General features: G+C 46.3%; 2 protein-coding genes across 3 annotated transcripts; both read left to right on the forward strand.

The window, feature by feature from the left end:
* The first annotated feature begins 6,630 nt into the window (after positions 1-6,630).
* Positions 6,631-9,186, forward strand: LOC117863076 (3-hydroxyacyl-[acyl-carrier-protein] dehydratase, mitochondrial). 2 transcript variants are annotated; one of them, XM_034746661.2, is made up of 4 exons: positions 6,785-7,219; positions 7,320-7,456; positions 7,537-7,664; positions 8,799-9,186. In XM_034746661.2, the coding sequence occupies exons 1-3, from the start codon at positions 6,800-6,802 to the stop codon at positions 7,637-7,639; spliced, it is 660 nt and encodes a 219-aa protein (XP_034602552.1). In that variant the 5' UTR covers positions 6,785-6,799; the 3' UTR covers positions 7,640-7,664; positions 8,799-9,186. The 2 variants fall into 2 exon arrangements, with proteins under 2 accessions (XP_072151494.1, XP_034602552.1); XM_072295393.1 differs by lacking the exon at positions 8,799-9,186 and having other exon boundaries at positions 6,631-7,219; positions 7,537-8,007.
* A 2,458-nt stretch (positions 9,187-11,644) lies between these two features.
* On the forward strand, positions 11,645-13,996 carry LOC117864976 (uncharacterized). Its single transcript, XM_034749037.2, has 2 exons — positions 11,645-11,822; positions 11,924-13,996. Exons 1-2 carry the CDS (start codon positions 11,783-11,785, stop codon positions 13,897-13,899), a joined length of 2,016 nt encoding a protein of 671 aa, XP_034604928.1. The 5' UTR covers positions 11,645-11,782; the 3' UTR covers positions 13,900-13,996.
* Positions 13,997-21,171: the final 7,175 nt, after the last annotated feature.

The following is a 21,171-nucleotide window of genomic DNA, read 5'->3' on the forward strand; positions in this document are numbered from 1 at the left end:
CTATATGTTGGTGTGCTGCTGTATGGTGACACCAACCGATCGATCGAGAAACAACGACCTTAAAGGCAGCGCAATTGAGAGCTCAATAGCGTCCGTCAACCACAATAGTCCACAGAAACTCAACAGGAAAGATGCTCGATGCACTTTGAAGTGTACCGTACGTAGGATCGGGAGGCATAGGGATCCAAAGCTAAGCTGTGGTTAACCAAACCAATACAACTAGGTGAATTCCCTGCGCGTTGCTGTGGGATATTTTGCGTAATTTTTTTATGATTATTTGATGCAATCGGGAAAGAATTAAGGTTTGGAGTTTTTTTACACGAAGGTAAATTATTCTATAAAATTAATTTTATTTAATATATAGCCGAGGACGATACATATGCTGGTATGTATGGTAAGAAAATTGAAATTATTGAGAAAATAACATAGATTTGCAATAAATGAACTACTTTTAATTTGTGTTCTTGGAGTTCTCTTCATTGAAAATAGCTTGCAGGTATGGTTGTCCCTTTCGTATGTAGTGAATAATGATCGTGTGGTTGTTAGTTGGTAGGTGTGTGGTTATGTGTTCACTCTGAGAATTGCCTGTGAGATTAACACAAACTTTTGGGCCTGTATCATCTTTGAGCTTATTCATTGCTTGGACATATCTATCTTGCATCTTCTTGGGAGAACTGATTGAAGAGTAAATAAAAAGTGCATATAAGGGTTTATGTGCCATTCTAATCGAAAATAGTATTTTGGTTGTTAGTAGAGGAGATATGATCGATGTAATCAATTTATATGAACCTACAGATTTACAATTGCAAACGTGGGACACCAAGGTCATGTAAAAACTGGAAGTAACAAAATAAGGGAAAAACTGATTGATTGCCGAAAGTAAGGATGTCCACACAACAATTAATCGCAAAACTAACAAAATGAGGACAACTGCACACTTAGAAATGCTAATAAAGTTGGATCACAGTTTGTTACATGAATGACTCAAGGAGGCCAATAATCTTGCTATTTCTAGAGGCGAAATCAATTTATATGAACCTATAGATTTGCAAAGAAAATTCAAAATGGTTTATGCAAGAGTTTCTAAGAGGCAATAGATCAAACAGGTTGGGTGCATGAAACCATGGACAATTTTGAAACAGCAACAATGCACAAATAGAAACAGCAACAATGCACAAATAGTCGATTGAAGAACCTGAGTGAATCCAAATGAGGAGATGAACAGCATACCCTGAGTGAATGCAAAGGAGGACATGAATGGCATACCTCACCAGCAGGGTGCCCAATAGAATGCGATGCTTCAAATTTTAGGAGTGGGAACATGGATGGTTGATGGAGGATTAATGCCATTAGTGCCATTAGCTGTGGTGGTCTCTTGATCTGGCAAGGTGCTGAGTAAAGAAGAGGCTCTTGATCTGGCAAGGTGCTGAGTAAAAAAGAGGGGAGGCTCTTGATCTACCAAGGTGCTGAGTAAAGAAGAGAGGCTCAGAAAACAATCAGATGGTTAAAACACTGTGGATGATGTGGCTCGCTGAGGTTTAGAGAAATAGAAATCAATGCTTCGTAGTGGGATGCTTCTATATAGGAGATATAGATTTCGGATGCTCCGTGAGCTGATAGAATGTTTGCATCATTGTTCCATTTAGAATTTAGCCTCAACACATCAACCATGTGTTACAAGCACACAGTTCATTCTCTGAAACACACGCACTAAACGAGTTTGCTATGTTGAGAAGTGATCGCAAGAGAAATTCTGGCAGGGCAAATCCCATTTTCTGAGTTCCCTACTTCCTCCCATCTGCAAATAATTATCATTTTAAGATGCGTGTAATCAATACATTTTAGTTTTGACCAATAAATATCCTTTGAAAATTTCAAAATAACATTTAAAAGTGACATGTCTATATTTATCTTTAATAGTAGTTTTAAAATATTACGCATTTGTTATATTTTAAATGTGTTTAATCGTAATAACTCTTTGCCAAAGTATTGTCGTGGTGAATGCGGTTGACGGCGCTGGTGAAGCTCGTGGTTGGGCTTCTCACCATTCAGACGGTGTTGTTGACGCGAGAGACCACGGAGTCCAGGCACAGTGCTACACATTTGTGGTCGTTTATTCACATCAACTCCGATCCATGCTGTTCACGAACGTTAAGTTTTGCCACCAAAACAAGGACACCAAGAACCAAATTAAACAGCATATGAAGGTACCTAATGGCAGCAGACACGTGCTAGCTGTTGTACATGAGATGGAGTTATATATGGGCATCTATTGCCGTTACTCCATGCATGATCATATTTTTGCACAGAACCAAAATTAAAAACATGAAGGCCCCGAGAGAGCCGAGAGCATGTTTATCTTGAAAGGAAACAAAATCATAGCCGCAGAGACACCTTCTTGTGCTTGATGTAAACTGCACCATATATACTACTGTGGGCATCAGAATTTCAGTCCATGTTGCAATTGTCGCTATTGGAGTAATTAAGTCATGATCATTTGGGCATTGGTATTGTGGAGAGTTATTGACGGTGCGCTGCATATACATCTGACAGATCATTATTTGTGCCATATTAGATGTATTTGTTCTGTGATAGATGAACTCATGAACATGAACTTGAGAGTTGAGGATATGGGCCGGATTATGAAATATGAATTTGTGATTGTATACTGTGTATTTATGTAACAAGTATGAGAACGAGTGACAAGTGATGACCAGAACTTGCGGTCGATCGTAAATTTGATAAGGACAAATTTGATAAGATCAAGTCCGTAACTTGTGTTGTACTTGTATTATTCTATTCAAGAATGATTTTGTGTCGTTTTGAATTTTGATCCGTTCAGATACCTTATTACCTTGATCAATTCAACTGAATTTAAAAGTTTTGCTGGCTATGTATAAAAAGAGCCTCTGAAAAAATAAAAGGAAAAAATAAATGTAAAAACCGTCAAAGGTTCAGAATTTCATTTCTTTGATGCCCATACGAGTACACAAAGGTTAGAGACATAGAGAGGTACTATAATATACAGCCTGGATTAGGCGCTGACGAAAAAGATCCAGAGAAATTTCAATATTTGACACCCAATTTGAGAGCTTGACACCCAATTCGAGAGCCTTTCAAAAAATGACACTGAGCACACGAATTCCTTCGATCCATGGGATTCTCTCATATTTTCTTCAATTCCTCTCTTTTCTTTTTCATTTCTGCCTGCTTTCACACCTCAGTTAAATGCCCCTGACCTTATCCTAATAGGTGAATCGATGACACAGGCAAGCAGAGTCGCCCGTCCTGCCATCGCCGCTCATTCTTCTTGCCGCCATCACCACCGCACGTACTCGTGCTTGCCGTCGCCGGCACGCCCACCCGCCTTCTCCCGCTCACCTTGCAGCTCTCCTGCATCGCCATGTCGCAGGCATCATCCTCAGGCTTGCGCACGTGAGGGGTCACTGAAGGTAGGGTTAGGCTGCACCCGCAGCTTGCACCTGCACCGCAGCCACTTGCTGTTGTTCCCGCGCCCATGATCGACGAGGTGACCGGGATACTGTTGATCATTTGCCCCTACTGTAAGGACGTGAGGTTGATTGTGCTAACCACAGGAACTCTCGCAAAAACCTTGGCAGGCGTATTTTCAAATGCCCAAGGAATTATCAAAATATAAGTGGATTTCTCCTTTGGTGGATTTGGTGGCCAATCAATCAAATTGCTGGGTAGAATTGCATGGTTGTGTCTTCTGCAGGATCCTACATCATGCCCTATATGTAAGTTCGAGGACGAGTATGAGGCGTATCTACGCGAAGAAGGAAATTTAGGTTCAACCTCTTTGCTGGATGCCGTACCAGAGCTGCCGCAAGAATTTGACGAGATGAAGGAGCGTGTAGCAATCAGAGAATCTAGAATTAATTGGTGCTGTATTGTTCTAGGATCTTGAACTTATTTGTTCTGTTGTTGGGCATCCTTGTGTATGCACTGAAATGAGCTTGTATTTGTATGCACTGAAATGAAATGAGCTTACCAGAAAGTGTTGCTTGAGATATTGCATTTGTTGTTTAAATTTTGGCAGCATGTACCCTAACCAGATGATAAATATGAGGGATTACAGATATAACCAAATTAAGTCGAACAGGTTCACATAATGGAGATATCCATACATTTCAGCATTGAAGTCAAACAAATATGCAAAACTTTCTTCCATGTACCATAAATATGCTCAGCTGCCTTTCTGGCTACCAAACCACAGTGTTAAGTATCCTATTGTCACTTGATACTTGTCCTCTAACTCCTTTTGCAATTTCCTTGCACCTATGTTCAGATCCTTCATTAGATAGGGGATTTGCCTTCTCAACTACCCAATGATATGATGCCATCTTGGTTCTCACTCTTCCCATGGATGCAAAAATGCTCACTTTTGTTCAGAGTAACCTGCCAAATGAAAACAAATTGGTTAATGATATATAGATGCTTAGCGGGCTATGGCAAATAGCGGCATCTTTTTTCCAGCAGAGCATAGCTATAGCGCAGCTATGGCAAATAGCGGTTTCATAAAAAAATATAAAAATATAACATATTGTAACTATATGTCTGTACCATGAGTCTAATACTTTCTCCTATCTTCGTACACTCCATAACTATTGCACATTCCCAATTCTCGTGATAGAACTCCTGAACCTAAAAAACAAACATACCTCACGGGACATATGTTGCTTCATAGTAATTCAGTTCATCAATTTTCTAGCTGACTGATTACAGTAAACAACCAGGGAGATAAACGTACCGGTTTGTATCCTGTAGAAGTGTAGATGGACAGCAAAATCAAATTGACTCTAGGAACAAAGAAGAGAGGATAGAGATCACGGGAGAGGGCTGATAGCAAGAGAAACCTGCCAAACTGGGCGCCTAGGACTACGATATGTTAAGGTGATCGCCTTAAGGTATACTCCTCAGTGGAAGGTGGTAGGCGGAGGCCTGATTTGCTGCTCGACGCCTGTCGCAAGCAGCCCTGAATTACTTTATACAACTATATATGGTACCAACTTGCTTTGGAGGGTCATCCCTATCATAAGAAACAGATCCCTGATCAGATCATCAACCGGCAATGCTGCACTTTCTAAGTCTACATCACCAGCAACTTCATTCTCCTTTTCTGCTGCTAGCTTTTCATTCTCTGCCCTCTCATCCTCTGCTCTAAGACCAACAAATTCATAAATAGCATCTTCATCCATCAATGTAACTGCAGAACCCATATGCTCTTCTGCAATTGGAACTATCTCAAGAGTGTCCCGATCAATCACATGAGGAATATTTGGCTCATTGCTTGAATTTACCTATCCACTAATAGCATCTGTGACTGCATTGCTCATTACTACCTTTGAAACATGTGACTTAGGAAGTGTTTTGCAGCACTCCACTCTAGCAAAAACAACTCCACTAAACTAACTTCATAAAATTCCATGCCAAATACGTCTAGCTCCACCAACTCTAGCTCCAGAAAAAAAAAGTGGAGTTTGGAGCCAGACCCATGTTTGATTTCAGACATCCTCATGGAGCTGTGGGGTAATTATCCACCATGCCGCTGATTACACGGGAAAATGGTTCATTTATTTCTTTCATGTTCACTTGTGTGACCCACCCAGTCGGCCGTCCCTCCCGCATTCTTCTCCGAAACCCGTCCACCGCACGACCACAGTCATCCCTGCTGTTGCCGTTGGGGGGCCTGCTCCCGCCAGCCAACCGCTCTCACCTCTCTCTTGTGAGCCATGCCGCCACGCCATCTACCACCTGCAGACGTCGCCGTCGGATCTAGGCGGCGAGGGATGACGAGGAGTAGTGGCTGCGGGCGGCGCTGCGTCACCTGCAAGAGGAGGTGAGGGTGCTTGAGCGCCTAGTATACAAGCACCGAAACCAGCACCGCGGCGCCACCTACTTTCCAGTAACTGCTCAAGGTGAGCGTTGCGTCTCCACATCCTCCCCTTCTTCTCTATCAATTTTTCCCCACCATCACTGACCAGCGTCGCCTCCGCCTATTTGGCTGGGCCTTGGTCTGCGGGGCCATGCCCCCCCTTGCGCCATGGCCATGTCACCGTGGCCGGCAGAGCTGCGCTCCCTCTCGTGCGCCATGGCCGGGGCTGCTGGCCGGGACGTGCTGCGGCTGCAGGTGCTGGCCGGGCACGAGGCGCCGCCACCGCACGTCGCGCTAGGCTGCGCCACTGCTGCTGGCTAGGATGCGCTGCAACCACAGGCTGCGCCAAGCCCCGCCACCGCGCCGGCAGCCACTATATAGAGGTCTATTCTTAACATCCACAAATAGAAAATAGCTTACGATTTGTCTTCCTTTTCATAGAAAGAACATGCCAAAACATTATTATCCACCATCATCTAGCTTGGCTGAGAACTGAGAAATCTGAACACACAATCTCAATGCTGCATCCGGGTCGGTACTAACGAGTACCAATAGTAGTTAGTTGTAGCCATTCCTAGCTTACATGGGAGGGACCTCAAAGGGATCATTACGTTCGTTCATGCCGCTCCGGACACCCAAAGCTGACATTTCAGTTCAGATAGCCAAACCCTAGCAGCGGGGGCGGCGGCTTCTGTTCTTTGTTGAGAGAGAGAGAGAGAGGAGATTTGCGTGGTTTGCCTATATCCAAACGGCCTAAAGAGATAAGGCACAAGGATGGTCCACGAATATGAGCTACATGCAGAAATGAAAAAGAGAAGAGAGGAATTGAAAAAAATATATGAAAAAAATCCCTTGGATCGAAGATAAATTTTTAAAAGGCTCGCAAATTGAGTATCAAGAGCAATGAAGTGCTCGAATTGGGTGTCCAATATCAAAATTTCTCACGAGTCCACTGCTCAGGAACTCTCTGCTACCCCACCTGTCAGCTTCCTCGTCCGTTCATCCTCCGATTCCACCGAACTCCCAATCTGCGCCGCCGCCATGCGCCTCGGCCGCCGGGCGATCTTCCCCCTCGTCCGCACCATCTCCACCACGTCGGCCGCGCCTCCGCCGCCGGCGGTGCTGAGTGTCGGCCACGCGCTGCGCGAGCGGCGGTGCTTCACGGAGGCGGACGTGGCGGCGTACGCGGCGGTCAGCGGCGACCGCAACCCGGTGCACCTCGACGACGCCGTAGCCCGGGAGCTGTGCGGGTTCCAGCGTGGCCGCGTCGTGCACGGGATGCTCGTGGCCTCCCTCTTCCCTTCCATCATCGCCGCCAGCTTCGTACGCGCGCTCCTCACTCTCTTCTCCCCGGCATTTCGTCGAACAGCACGTGAGCGTGGAGACTCACAGTGTGCCTTCACCTAATGCTTGGTTGGTGCAGCCTGGCGCGGTGTACGCGAGCCAGACCCTCAAGTTTGCGGCGCCTGTGTACGTCGGAGATGAGGTGGTCGCTCGCGTTCAGGCACTCCACATCAAGGCCATGACGACAGCGAACAGCAGCACGGCAAACCGATACGTGTATGTGCGATGCAGCCTTGCTCACCCCTTTGCCTTAATTAAGGCTTCATCCTAACCTAATTATTGATTGCGCTGCGCAGCGTCAAGTTCGCAACCAAATGCTTCACAGATGAAGAGGGGGGCTCTCTGGCGATCGAAGGGGAAGCCATGGCTGTTGTACCCACACTGGAGCTCAGCTCTTAGTCAACTACCAAGTAGTAGTAAAAAGGTGACCATTGCTGTTGCTTAATTGTAGTACTAGTACAAGTAGCACAATACACAAGTCACAAGTCAGAACATCGTGTGCTGGGGTATGCTGTGTGTGAATTGAACTTGTTATAGCAGCCACATTTTTTGCAAGGACAGTGAAGTGAACCTGTTGTTTTCCCTAAGAAATTATGAATCCATGTGAGTATGTTTAGTGGGCCAAGCACCAGCGCCTGTCTATCTTGTACTATCATGTCTGTTAACTGCTGTCTACTCGCAAATGCCATATAATCAGGGGCTTCCACAAACTTTCTGTATATATCTTCTGCATTTTATCAATGAGAGTATCTAAGTTGTTTCATAAATAGACCATCATACCATATAGACAATCTGTAATCAACTTATGTCATCCAGTGAAGTGATGGGATCTGTGCAAGATGATCCAAATCATGTCAAGAGTGAGTAAGAACAGTGTAAAATCAAGATATTTTGGTTGCTGTATTCACTTTTCAATCTTGCCTATTCCTCTTATATTACTTATGATATTAGCAAACTAATTATAATCTATAACTTCAATGAAATTGGTTGCCTGATGACAATTAACAGAAACAACTTCTTTCTTTCTTTTACTCATGTTTCTGAAACCATTTACTCAACAGTAGGCAATCCTGTCAAACATAAATCTTTAAATTTTCATTTTTATCAAATGTTGTTGGCACTTGGCAGATGAACAATGTTGTCACTGAAGTTTGGAAACTGGTAGTGTAGATTCTTTATTTCAGCTAGTTGACATGCCTATTCCTAAATAAATTCTCAATCTCATGCTTGAATCTGCTCGGGGGCGTCTATTCTGCCAAGAGGCAAGAGGAAATGGGGATTATTTTCTGATATGACATTACCTTCATGTTTACAGTCAGAGCTTCTTGGTGTTATTTTCTATCATGAAGTATATTACTCTATCTCGTTTTACAATTATTAGTGGAGCAAACGTTAATGTTTAATTGCCACTGGCTTGGTTCTTAGCCTTCGCTGGTGCTGGCTTAGCATTTCCATTCCTTTTATTTGTAAGTGCAAATATTTCACTCCAGTACCCTCCAAGATATTTGAATTCAAATGTTGCGCGTTGACCTTTCTTTTTTCTTCTTTTTTTTTTCAGGAAACCAAGGAACTGGCCGAGGCCTATCTTTAATTTATCAAAACCTTTGCCACAACAGTCTACTTCCCCTAGGATGTATATGCACTGGGTCCCCAGCTATAGTGATCTTGGATTTTCAACTAAACCCCAAAAGGTTGTTTTCTCAAACATTTCGAAATAATGCTAATATTCTTGTTGTGACAGCTAATGTCATTCTTTCAACCTTATCCATGGTTCGCTGCTTGAGCAGAATCTTGGCTGCACCAAATTCTAGTCCACTTTAGTCTTCTAGTAGATCACTAAGTATTAGGTACATTTTGTATGCCAGAAGCAGAGTCAAGCATGCCTGGACCAATATTGTTTACCAAGCCCCACAGATGTTGAAATTGATGAGATTTTAAATTTTGAATTGGTTAGATTATCTATTTAACACCATGTGGTCCAAATTTGCTCTAGGCGAAAACCCTACCAGCTGTGGACCGACCAACCACACATATCACATATCTTGGGTTCTTATTCTGATAATTTCTGGTCTCCATGCGGCATTCTTTCCCAATCTCTCTCTACTAGTTCTCTCCTCTTGTATATTGCGGAAATCTACAGTTGAGTGGCAGAGTGGTAGATGGTAGAATGATGTTAGAAATGAGGGAGAGGGCATCTATTTACAGTGTAAGGTTACTCAGAGAGGTAGAAGAAGTTTTGTAAATAAGGGCTTCCTAGTAGGGAAATTCCTTGGACTTTGCCACTTGCTCAAGAGCCTTAATAGGTCATTTTTGGAGATATTAGTATAATGGAAAGAAGAGATTGCTTGCTCAAAATAGTACCGCATTTGTGCTTATGAAAAGGCTTTCTTGTCCGGGATCTATATCCACTTTTAATACACCACGCACCCCACTATCAAAAACTTCTCTTTCAATTCTAAACAAAGAGAAAGCTCAGGCGGCTGCTCAACGAGGAGGCATAAAACATGGCCATTTCCTTGAGATATTTATATACCGGAACATAAGGGTGACAATGGTCTTTACGCATGTCAACAAAGGACAGTTGCACAATAAATCATGGGTACTAGTCGGCAGTTGTCGACAGGACGACTGGCTTCTCGATATGCGCTAACTGCTTCCTGACTGAGACATGGATCTGAGATGGAGTTCCCTGCTCCTGTCAGCTTTTGTAATGCTGCTACCCTCAGTTGCCAAAAACGGATACCTGGTTTGCAGATTTCTATTCAAATAATATTATTTCCAAACAATGTCCCTTACTTGGATCAGTTCATCTGAAAGTATTGCGCTTTGTGTCAGCATAATTTATATAGAAGTGCAACACTATGTAATTGTGATAAATTTTTTTTTCTCGAACTATGCAGGAGCGTCATTTCATTAAGGTAGAAGAAAACAAAAGGGTTTGGGTAGCTCCTACCCAGGTACAAAAACACACACCCACATACTCACACACCCCAGTAGGAACAAAACTAAGGCTGCACTAGAAGTATGAATAGGCGACCAGAAGTACAGAGCCTACGCTCCCAGGGATGGCGACCTGGACAGTAGCTCTTTAAGCCTGGAAGCTCCTGCCATACACCATAGGCCTCCCTCATTGCTTATGGCCCTAAGGACTTCCTGAATTGTTGGCCTAACCCTTTCAAAAACACAATCATTTCTATGTTTTCAAATCTCCCATGCAACCAAAATTATCAGAGAATTAAGGCCCTTACGCCTATCCTTCTGAACAGCCACGAAAGTTCTCCTCCACCAGCCAAAGAAGCGGGTCTCAGGAGATTCAGGGGCCAGATTTATGAGACCCAGGTGCTGGAGAATCAGAGCCCAAATCTGGCGGGAGAAAACACAGCCAACCAGTAAGTGATGGATCATCTCCGGAGCTTGGTCACAAAAGGGACATGCCTCTAGATGAGGCAGGCCACGTTTAGCCAAGCGGTCGGCGGTCCAGCACTTGTTATAGAACACTAACCAAATGAAAAACTTACAACGCAGAGGAGCCTAGCTTTTCCAAATCCTCCTCCAAGGCCCAATCCTGACAGATCCCTCCCTCAACATTGTGATAATTTATACTGGAACATAAGGGTGACAATGATCAGTTCATCTGAATGGAGCCATATTTAGTTTAACCTCACTTCAAGCATTTTGGAGTTTGGAAAAAAAATCCTGGAGCTTGAATTAATTAACGTTTGTAGAAAGTTGAAGTAGGTTTTTCATATAGTAAAAGGTTTTTGAAACTGTTACTTTTCTTATTGAAGAACACCACAAAAGTTTTAGCACCTATCATCCTGATTTATGAATGAGTAAAGATACTGAGCCATCTAGATTGGACTAATAATGCCACCCAAGCATATTAGTATTGTTATGTATTAATGAAGTGGATAAGCTTCGCCGCCATGTCTTTGCCTGGCAGGATATTTGTACTTGTGCGTTGTGCCATCCACCTCCAGCCATCACATGGCCCCGATCACTGATTAATGGAACGCTTGGGATCACTCTGTGAATGGATGTATAGTATATGGTTAGCAAATTGAATGTAGCTTGTAGGTTGACAGCCAAACAATAACAAAATGTTAATACTTTCTCCCTGTTTGTTATATGGTTTGGTGCGGCAGGGTGACCTGGCCACCCTTAAAAACACGGTAGACTAGACCATGCATGCTCAATTAGTTGGTGTAATCGCATGTGCCATCCACCTCCAGCCGTCACATGGCCCCGATCACTGATTAATGGAAGGCTTGGATTCACTCTGTGAATGGATGTATAGTATATGGTTAGCAAATTGAATGTAGCTTGTACAATGACAGCCAAACAATAACAAAATGCTAATACTTTCTCCCTGTTTGTTATATGGTTTGGTGCAGCAGGATGACCTGGCCACCCTTAAAAACCCAGTAGACTAGACCATGCATGCTCAATTAGTTGGTGTAATCAAGCATCAATCCAGCATACTCATCACCTTTGATTCTGTCTCACCTCCGGCCGTCGCCTATCTCTGCCTCTGCTGGGTACATGACTAAATTTGGTCCTGATCAACTAGGGGATACCCATAGTATGTATACACTAATTCTAGTTAACTTTCGATGTTCGCATGTAATTTGCTCTATCATTATCATTTGATGTTGCCACATTGCATGTTATTTGATGAATCAGTTCTGGAGCCAAGAGTTGCTGCCGAACGGCTGCTGGACTTTTGGAATGGATGGGCGACCCAGATCCTTGTAATCCTGAGCCTCACACACCAGGTTATCCTGCTCTTCTTCTCTGGGATCCGCAGGCGTCAAGGCCGTAGCCCCAAAAGGCTCCTCCTCTGGCTGGCATACCAGCTGGCTGACAGCACCGCAATGTATGCCCTTGGCAACCTCTCACTCAGGAGCACCCTGCGCCATAACCGGCTTATCGCCTTCTGGGCGCCATTCTTGCTGCTACACCTTGCTGGCCCGGACAACATCACAGCTTACTCCCTTGAGGATAATAAGCTGTGGAAGCGCCATCTTCTGACTCTTGTCGTGCAGGTCCTGGGAGCTGGGTATGTTGTCTACAAGCATATCGCCAGCAGTGGGATCTTGTTCTCGCTAGGTACAACCTTGATGAGCGCTGTTGCGGTTGCCAAGTTTTGTGAGAAGACATGGGCTCTCAGATGTGCTGACTTCACCATCATCAGGGAGTCTCTGGAGGCTGAGAACACAGAGCAACAAGGAAAATGCCGTCTTTACCTTGAGGATGAACCACCTCAGGGGGGATTCAAAGGGAAGGTAGTCGACAAAGAGGAATTCCTCATGCTCCGTGCGCACGCTGTGTTCCGCGTCTGCAAGTCTGCCATGGTGGATTCCTCAAAGAACCCAGGTAACTATGTGGTTGGCATACTTAAATACCTTAAGGAGAATGAGATGGGGTATATGTGGACACTGGTGGAAATGGAGCTGTCGCTGATGTATGACGTCCTGTACACCAAGGCACCCGTGCTCCACACTCTGCCTGGCTACTGCATCCGAGTTGTCTCACCGCTCGCCGTGGTTGCTTCCCTTCTGCTGTTCCTGTTCTATGGCAGGGAGGGAAACAGACGTACAGACATTGCTATCACCTACATCTTGTTGGGTAGTGCCTTCCTCATGGAGATGACATCGCTGCTGAGCGCACTCTGGTCTACCTGGACATTCTCCTTCCTATGTGCAACGCAGTGGAGTGGTCTTCGACACGCAGCTTTGTGTTTGGAGAGGTGGCACAAACTTCGTCGTATGGTCCTTTCTCTTCGACGTCTTGCCCACAGCATACGAATCACTGGCTTCTTCAGGTTATCAAGGAGGTGGTCAGGCACCATGGGGCAGTACAACATGTTGGAGATGTGCACTACAAGGCCTGGGAGGTTGGCAGGTATCCTGGGCTATAGCATGCCGGCTGTTGGTGTTCCAGATGGCCTCAAGTACTTGGTGGTCGATTACATACAATACATGATCAAGAGTGGGTATGTGAACACACTGGGAATGGTCAGAAAGAATTGGGGCAATGAGGCGCTGAAGCGCTGGAAAGAAAGTAGTAATATTACTATCATAGACGAGTTCCTTGGTGCTGAGCTCCACGAGGGGATCATCATCTGGCACATCGCCACAGACATCTTCCTCTCTAGAAGGCATAATACCAAGGCTAAGGATAAACAGCGTGTCAAGGAAGTGCAGATACTATCCAATTACATGATGTTCCTCCTCGTCAAACAACCTGACATGCTACCGGGCCTTCCTCAGAACAAGCTGTACCAATGGACAAAGAGAAGCCTGGCCACTCAGTGGAATGAAATCATCAGCAATGGACTCATATCTGATTCTGGGCTCCAGCCAAGTGAGAATCTTGCCAGCGCCCTATACAAGGAGCTATCCGAACGCTCTGTTCAGAATTATCGTTTACAATTGGCAATCGAATTGGCCAAAATACTGGTCAGCACGGATGACGCCTTGGACCTGGTCTATGAGGTCTGGGCCGATTTTCTGATCTACACGGCCAACCGATGCAGCAGGGAGTCCCACGCAAAGAAGCTCAACAGTGGTGGTGAGTTCACAACCCTGGTATGGCTTATGACAGACCACCTTCACCAAGTGTCCTCTAACCGGCATGTTTATGCACCTAGCGAATAGACAGACATCATTGTATTGTATCACTTGTTTAATCCGTGTTTGTGTATAAACTATGCAAGCCAATAATGTATTAAGCTATTCGCCTTTTGTTTGTTCCTATGGTGCCTGGTAACAAATATTCCTAATGGTTGGGATACAGTCTTCAGATGTTTGCGCATCTTATAACTCCATAATTTGTGTACTCCATCCTGAGGTGGTAATGGATGAGTATCCAATTGTGAGCTAGTCCAAATCCATCAAATCTAATCTTAGGTTGCGAAAAGACCAATCCGACACTAAATAAAAAATCCCTCCAGTTATCCAATCCGAAGGTGCAATACTCTGTTCAATGACGCAAGAACAGCGGCATGGTTGGTCCCTCCCAATTTCTCTGCGATCCCAGCAAGAACAAAGTCCATCAAGTCGATTTCGAAAACAAACTTGATTCAGCGCCATGGGACTTGATTGAGCTGCATGATGGTCAATTTTGAAGTCCACCACTTCCAAGCTCATCATTGGGCGTTCGATTTCAAGGTCGCCTCTGCCTTGTTTGTGTACTGGAGACTAAGGGGCAAATTCTAACTGATCAAAATATGTTAAAGCAAAAAGGAGTTCGAAAATTGCAGAAGAAGGGGACTCCAAGCCGTTTCGTGCTGTCCAAATACCCCATGCCAGCAATATGATAATCATCACTAAGAAGGGGACTACAAGGTCATTTCTGAAATATCCAAGAACCTGATAAAAGGCTGAACAGAGAGGGGACTCGAAGGCCCACAATGGACTCGCATTGCTAGGCAGCATCGCGATCAACAAATATATGCTCCGGTCCAGATTTTCCTCACAACAAAACACAGCTTACAAAGGCAAAACCATGTTTTAGCATCTCAACAGACCCCCTCGTATTTGTGAAGATATGAATTCAAGGTGTAAAGACAGCTTATATCTAGAGTGTTTTAAGATATTTGTGAACATAGGTACATGATTTGTAGAGATTTGTTGAAGTTGGGGGGAGATGGCGTACCGTGCTCGGAGAAGCAGTCGAGCACAACATATGAGCAGGACTCGAGTGAAGGCGTCCAAAACACTCTAGTATAAGAAAAGAAAACGGTTTTTCCTTTTTATATCAGGAAAGAAACGGGCTCCGACACGAGGAAGCCGCGGTCAACAAATTCCTGTTTAGGACTGCTCCGGTCAAAAAAAACAACTCCATTCCACTAATTCCATCTTTTTTTACTTCACTCTACCGACTTCAGAAAAATAGGGAGCTATGTGCCTGTTTGACTATCGGATGCAAATTCAACTCCAAGTCAAGAATTGTAGTGTAAGGGGCTGTTTGGGAGGCAGAGGCTAAACTTTAGCCCCTGTCACATCGGATGTTTGGACACTAATTAGAAGTATTGAACATAGACTAATTACAAAACTAATTACACCCTAACCTTTGGTGGTTTTTTCCCGTGTCGCTCCTCTGACTGTGAGATGGATGCTGCGCTTGCACACCCTGGCCTTGCTGACAGCAACCAAAGGAGCAAACTTTGACTCTACTGTTGGATTATCGATAGATTATTCATTCATTTGGGAGTTCCGGAGTTGTAATGAATGGCTACAATATGATACAATGCTGCCTGCAGTTTTGAGCCTGTTCGTTTCAGCTTATAAGCCAGCTGAAAAGCTGAAACGGCTGATTTGTTGTGAGAGGAAAACACTGTTTGGTGGCTGATAAGCCGGCTGAATAAGCTGAAGCAAATAGGCGTTTTGTTGTTTTGAGCAGCTTTTGCGTGAAAGGAAGTTGCTTCTGAACCCCGAACCTCGCCCTGCTGGGACCTGGACACGCCTCCGCCGGAGCTCGCCCCGCCGAGCCCGGGACGCGCCGGCGCCGGCGCTTCCCCCGCCCCTAGCTGGATGTGCCACCACCGGAGCTTCCCCGCCCCGCCGCCAGAGCTTCCCCCGCCCCCCAGCTGGACGCGCCGCCGGCTGTGGCCGGCTGCCCTTGAAGCTCGATCCCGCCGTCCCTCCGAGCTCGATCCCATCGCAAGAGGTTCCTCCGCCCTGCCGCCGGGCTTCCTCCGCCCCCTAGCTAGACGCGGCGCCGGTCGTGGCCGCCCGCCCTTGAAGCTCGATCCTACCGGAGCTTCCCCTGCGCCGCCGCCCCTGGAGCTTGCTCGTGCTGGCCTTGAGGCGCCGCCGTCCCTCCGAGCTTGATCCCGCCGCCGGAGCTTCCCCCATCCCGCCGCCCGTGGAGCTTGCTCGCGCCGGTCTTGAGGCGCCGCCGCCGCCAGCCTCATCACTGTCCCCAAGCCACAACCGCCGCCGGCCAGAGAGAGACACGTCGCGAGGGAGGGGGCAGCGGCGGAATAGGAGACGCGTTGCGAGGCGCGTAAACAGTGGGAACAGTGGGTATTGCCAACTTCAAAAAAAATTGTATGAAATTAGTTTTTTTAGCATCCTTTGTTAAAGCCATTTTTTTCTAAAATTAGTATAATTAGAGCTAAAAATGTTTGGCAAGATAAATCTGGAGCGGAAAATTAGTATAATTAGAGCTGAAAATGTTTGGCAAGATAAATCTGGAGCGGAGCTGCAAAATTTGGACGACTTTTTTTTATTTTAGCCCTTTTCGCGAAAAAATTTCACAAATAGACCCCTGGCGAAACCAATTACAAAAATGGACCCTTAGCTTGGCGCCAGGATTGCTGGCGCCAAGCTATAACGTCTTGGCGCCAGGATTGCTGGCGCCAAGCTATAACGTCTTGGCGCCAGGATGCCTGGCGCCAAGGTCCCTCCCACGTGCCTCCGACGTGGCGCCGGCCCCCTGACGTGGCGCCGAGGCTTGGCGCCAAGATCTATGGCGCCAAGCCTTGGCGCCAGGGAGGCTAGCGCCAAGCCTTGGCGCCATAGATCTTGGCGCCAAGCCTCCGCACCAGCCTCCCTGGTGCCAAGCCTCTTAACACAGTATCGGGATTCCTTTCCTTTTGCGCATCCGTTTGCATTCTTGTCGTTCCAAATCGCGCCACCGCCGCCGCCGTCACCTCGGAGTCCGCCGCCGCCGCCCGGAGGCCGGCCACCCCCGCCCGGCGCCCGCCCGCCCGAAGGCGTGCGCCCTGTCGCTCGGCGCCCGCCCGGCCGAAGGCCGCCCGGCGGTCGGAGCCGCCCCGGCCGGCGCCCGCCGCGCGGGCCCCCGCGGCCGCGCACCCCTGTCCGGTGGCCGCCCGCCCGAAGGCCCCGCGCCCGCTCCCGACCGGAGCCACCCCGACCGATGCCCCCCGCGCGGGCCCCCGCAGCCGCGCCCCCCCCCCCCCTGTCCGGTGGCCGCCCGCCTGGAGGCCCTTGCCCGCGGCCGCCCCGCGCCCGCCATTGTCCGGAGGCCGCCCGCCCCTCAGCCCAGACGCCCGCGGCCGCCCCTGCCGGTGGTCCACGGCTCGTCGCCCACGCTCTCCACGGCCGGAGGTCGTCTGACCCCCGCTCCCACGCCTTGCCGCTGGTGTTCATCAGTGAGGTAAAACTCTAAGAAGAGTTATAGTTAACTAGATAAAATAGTTAGATAGATAAATTAGGATTAGATTGTTAGGTAGAATTTAGATAGGTAGGTAGAATTGGTAGATGAAATTGTTAGATACGTAAATTAGAATAGTTAGGTAGAATTGTTAGATATGAAAATGTATCTTTATGAATTGCAATGATAGAATAACTGCAGGATACTCATGACACTATTTAACTAGATGCATGTCCAATTTTCTTTACGTAGTTAGATGTATAGTTAGTTACATAGTAAACTAGTTATTTAGTTAAGTAGTTGTATAGTTAAGTACATAGGTACATATTAGGTGACATAGGTAGTTAGTTGTATGACATAGTTAGTTAGTTGTATTTAGTAGTTAGTAGGCAATTGATACTATCTCATTTCATACTAGAGATCTTGTACTTAGAATGTTTGATTTATTATGGACTAAATGAATTATGCGTCGTTATATTGATATACTAGATGGAGAACGTAGTGAGCATATATCTCAGAGGCACCGTGGAAAGGGATGAATATGGATGTGTTAAGTTTGTTGCCATGCAGTGCGAGGTTGTCATATTTGATGAGAAACCCTCGTTCAGTGAGTTGCTTGCAAGGGCTCGGGAGGAGTTATATTGTCATGAAGATGATGAAATCACAGTCGAGAGCATACTTTGATGAGGACACCACGAGTACATCTACACCAGCAGCACCTCAGGCGCCTCCAGTTGCTCCTCCACCTCAGGCGCCTACAGTTGATCATCCAGTTGGGCCAATCACTCGGGCCCGTGCGAGAGAATTAAACTTCATCATGGTGTTAAGGAACGAAGGCCTAGCGGAATAAGAAGATGGCCCAACAGTGCAGCCCAGGTGGGGCTCCTAGGGTTGGGAGCGCGCGACCCCTCCGGACTCCAGGGGCTGCGCCCCCTTTATTTAGTCGGAGTCCCTTTTGTTTACGACTTGAGTTTTATTTTACATCTAGCTTTAGCTACTCTCGAACACGCGCAAATACGCGCTGTCCTTGTGTGATTCAGAACTCCACCTTCGAGTGATATTTAGATTGCTCGCCTCTTTTTCTTGTTCGTTCTTCGATTGCGAACAGGAATCGATCTTCGTGATCAGGCTGATCTCGCACCGGCGAGGTTGGTAACCATCGGGAGTTGGTTCAGCGATTGCATTGGTGCTTCGGGTTCGCTCGTCGTAGTTGGATCGTGAGGGTCTACTTCCACCAAGTCGAATTTATCTCCACTCACCGAAAGATCGGGCACTCCGACTCTATCATACTTCACCTAGGTTCCCCTCTCAACATTCAAAGGAAGATGGTCCCAATTCGGTGTGCAGGCCAGTGGGAAAAATATGTGAGGATGGTTATGAATGGTCATTCCCCAAGTGTTGAAGTGGTTGTTCGTCGGGTGGGAGTTGATCCAAATCCTCGTCGATTTTCCCGACCAATGGGTCAACGGGCACACTTCGATCCTCCCGTCCCAAAACTTGTTATTCACGATGATGAATCTGCCCCTAATGAAGTAGTTGGACATGGTTGTCGGATTGTTGATGATGTGACGGACTCTCCTAATGAGTTCCTTTTCACTTAGAATGATCCGAGTAAGTATCTTACCAGTTTTTGTTGTTGAGAGGTAATCCCATTCGTTCCATCAATTTATTCTTTACTCATATTTGTACTTGATGGCGCAGGAGATATTCCAGAAAATGTGGATGTGCCTCTAGTTGATGCGCAAGTGCAATATGGAGATGGATTGCGTGGCTCCAATAGTGTTGAAATTTTGAATGATGAAGATGCATACGAGATGGAAGTGGATCTTGATTTTGATGATGATCGTCCTGTTGGAGAGATGATAGAGAGTGATATTGAGATGTTCAGGCGTATCTTCCCTGGACGTCGTGATCCGATAGTTCACGAGTTTAGCGATCTGACTCTTTTCGATCAGGCGTTTGCAGAAGGACGTGATGATGAGCTCCTAGAAGCTCCTGAAGCTAGTCCTAGTATGGTTATTGAGGAGGGAAGGGTATTTAAGGACCTTCCCGCATTGAAGAGATGGTTGCAAGCTTTTGCGGTAATACGGAAGAGACTGTACAAAGTGTTGCATTCATATGCGAAGCACCGTTACACAGTTGTGTGTGACAAGGAACGGTGCCCATGGAGGATTTGTGCAAGGAAGCAAAATATCACCGGGAAGTGGAAAATCACAAAAGTTATCGGTCCACACAATTGTGCTGACCATGAGCTTACAGTGAGACATCCGCAGCTAACATCTACCCTCATTGCGAAGCGGTTGATGGGAATATTGAAGGAACAACCCAACATGAAAGTGAGAACAATTATCAAAACTATTGAGGAGATTTATGGAGATTATGTGATAACATATGGTAAAGCTTGGAGGGCTAAGCAGCGAGCGTGGAAGATGATATATGGGGATTGGGAGTCTGGGTACGAGCAGCTGCCAGTGCTTTTTAATGTAATAAAAGCGGTGAATCCAGGCATGCATTATGAGTACATCCCAAAGCCAAATGCTTGGAAGGATGGGAGGCAGATATTCGGGCGGGCGTTCTGGTGCTTCCCTCAGTCTGTGGAAGCCTTTAGGCACTGTCGTCCTGTTTTCTCTATTGATGGTACGTTTTTGATTGGCAAATACAGGGGCACACTTCTTATAGCCATATCTTGTGACGCGAACAATATGTTGGTTCCTTTGGCATTTGCATTGGTTGAGATGGAGAACAATGACAGTTGGGGATGGTTCTTAAGACTAGTCCGGAAACATGTGGTTGGTCCTGACAGGGAGGTTAGCGTCATATCCGATAGGCATCAGGGCATACTTTATGCTGTGCAAGAGCAGATAGAGGGCTATGCACCTTTGCATCATCGTTGGTGCACTCGGCACCTTGCGGAGAACCTTCTTTGGAAGGATGGTGTGAAGGATAATTTTGATCTGTTTCAAGTTGCTGCTCGTCAGCTTGAGGACTATTACTTTTAGCGCAAATTGGAGCAGGTAAGGACCGCAACAAATGCAGAAGGTAGACAATGGCTCGCTGGTTTGATGAGAGATTTGGATAAATGGATTAGATCTCACGACGCCGGTGGTTGGAGGTACGAGTTTCAGTGCAGTAACATGGCCGAGTCATTCAATAAGTTGTTATTGGGGATACGTGCTATGCCTGTGAACGCAATCGTTGAATTCATCTTCTACAGGTTTGTTGCGTGGTTCAATGAAAGACACGCAAAAGCAGAAGCGTTGCAGATTGCTGGGGAGAGATGGGCTGAAAAATTAAAGAGATATCTCATCATTGCAAATGAAAGGGCTTCCACACATGAGGTGCAATGTTTTGATCTCGGCTCAGAGACTTATCAGGTCGAGCATAGGGGCGGTACAACATCCGACGGCGAGATCCGAGAGTCGAGGATACATGTGGTAGTCCTCCGAGATTTCAAGTGCACTTGTGGTAGGCCAAGACAGTACCACTTCGTATGTTCTCATTTGGTGGCAGCAGCTAAGCATCGCAATTTTGATATCGAGAGCATGATACCTCATGAGTTCAACGTAGACACACTTGTGCGAACATGGAGCCCCCGCTTCGTGCCTTTCCGGGATCCTAGAGAGTGGCCTCCATATGATGGGCCAAAATATGTTGCGGATCCAGCTTACCATTGGAACAAACGTGGAACAAGGAAGCGGACGAGGCATAACATGACTATGGATCCGGTATCCAGAAGAACGAGGCGTGGTAGAGCAACACCATTTCTTGCTGATCCAGAACAGAACGAGTGCGGCAAGTGCGGTAGA

This window comes from Setaria viridis, chromosome 7 (assembly GCF_005286985.2).
Source record: "Setaria viridis chromosome 7, Setaria_viridis_v4.0, whole genome shotgun sequence".
NCBI lineage: Eukaryota > Viridiplantae > Streptophyta > Magnoliopsida > Poales > Poaceae > Setaria > Setaria viridis.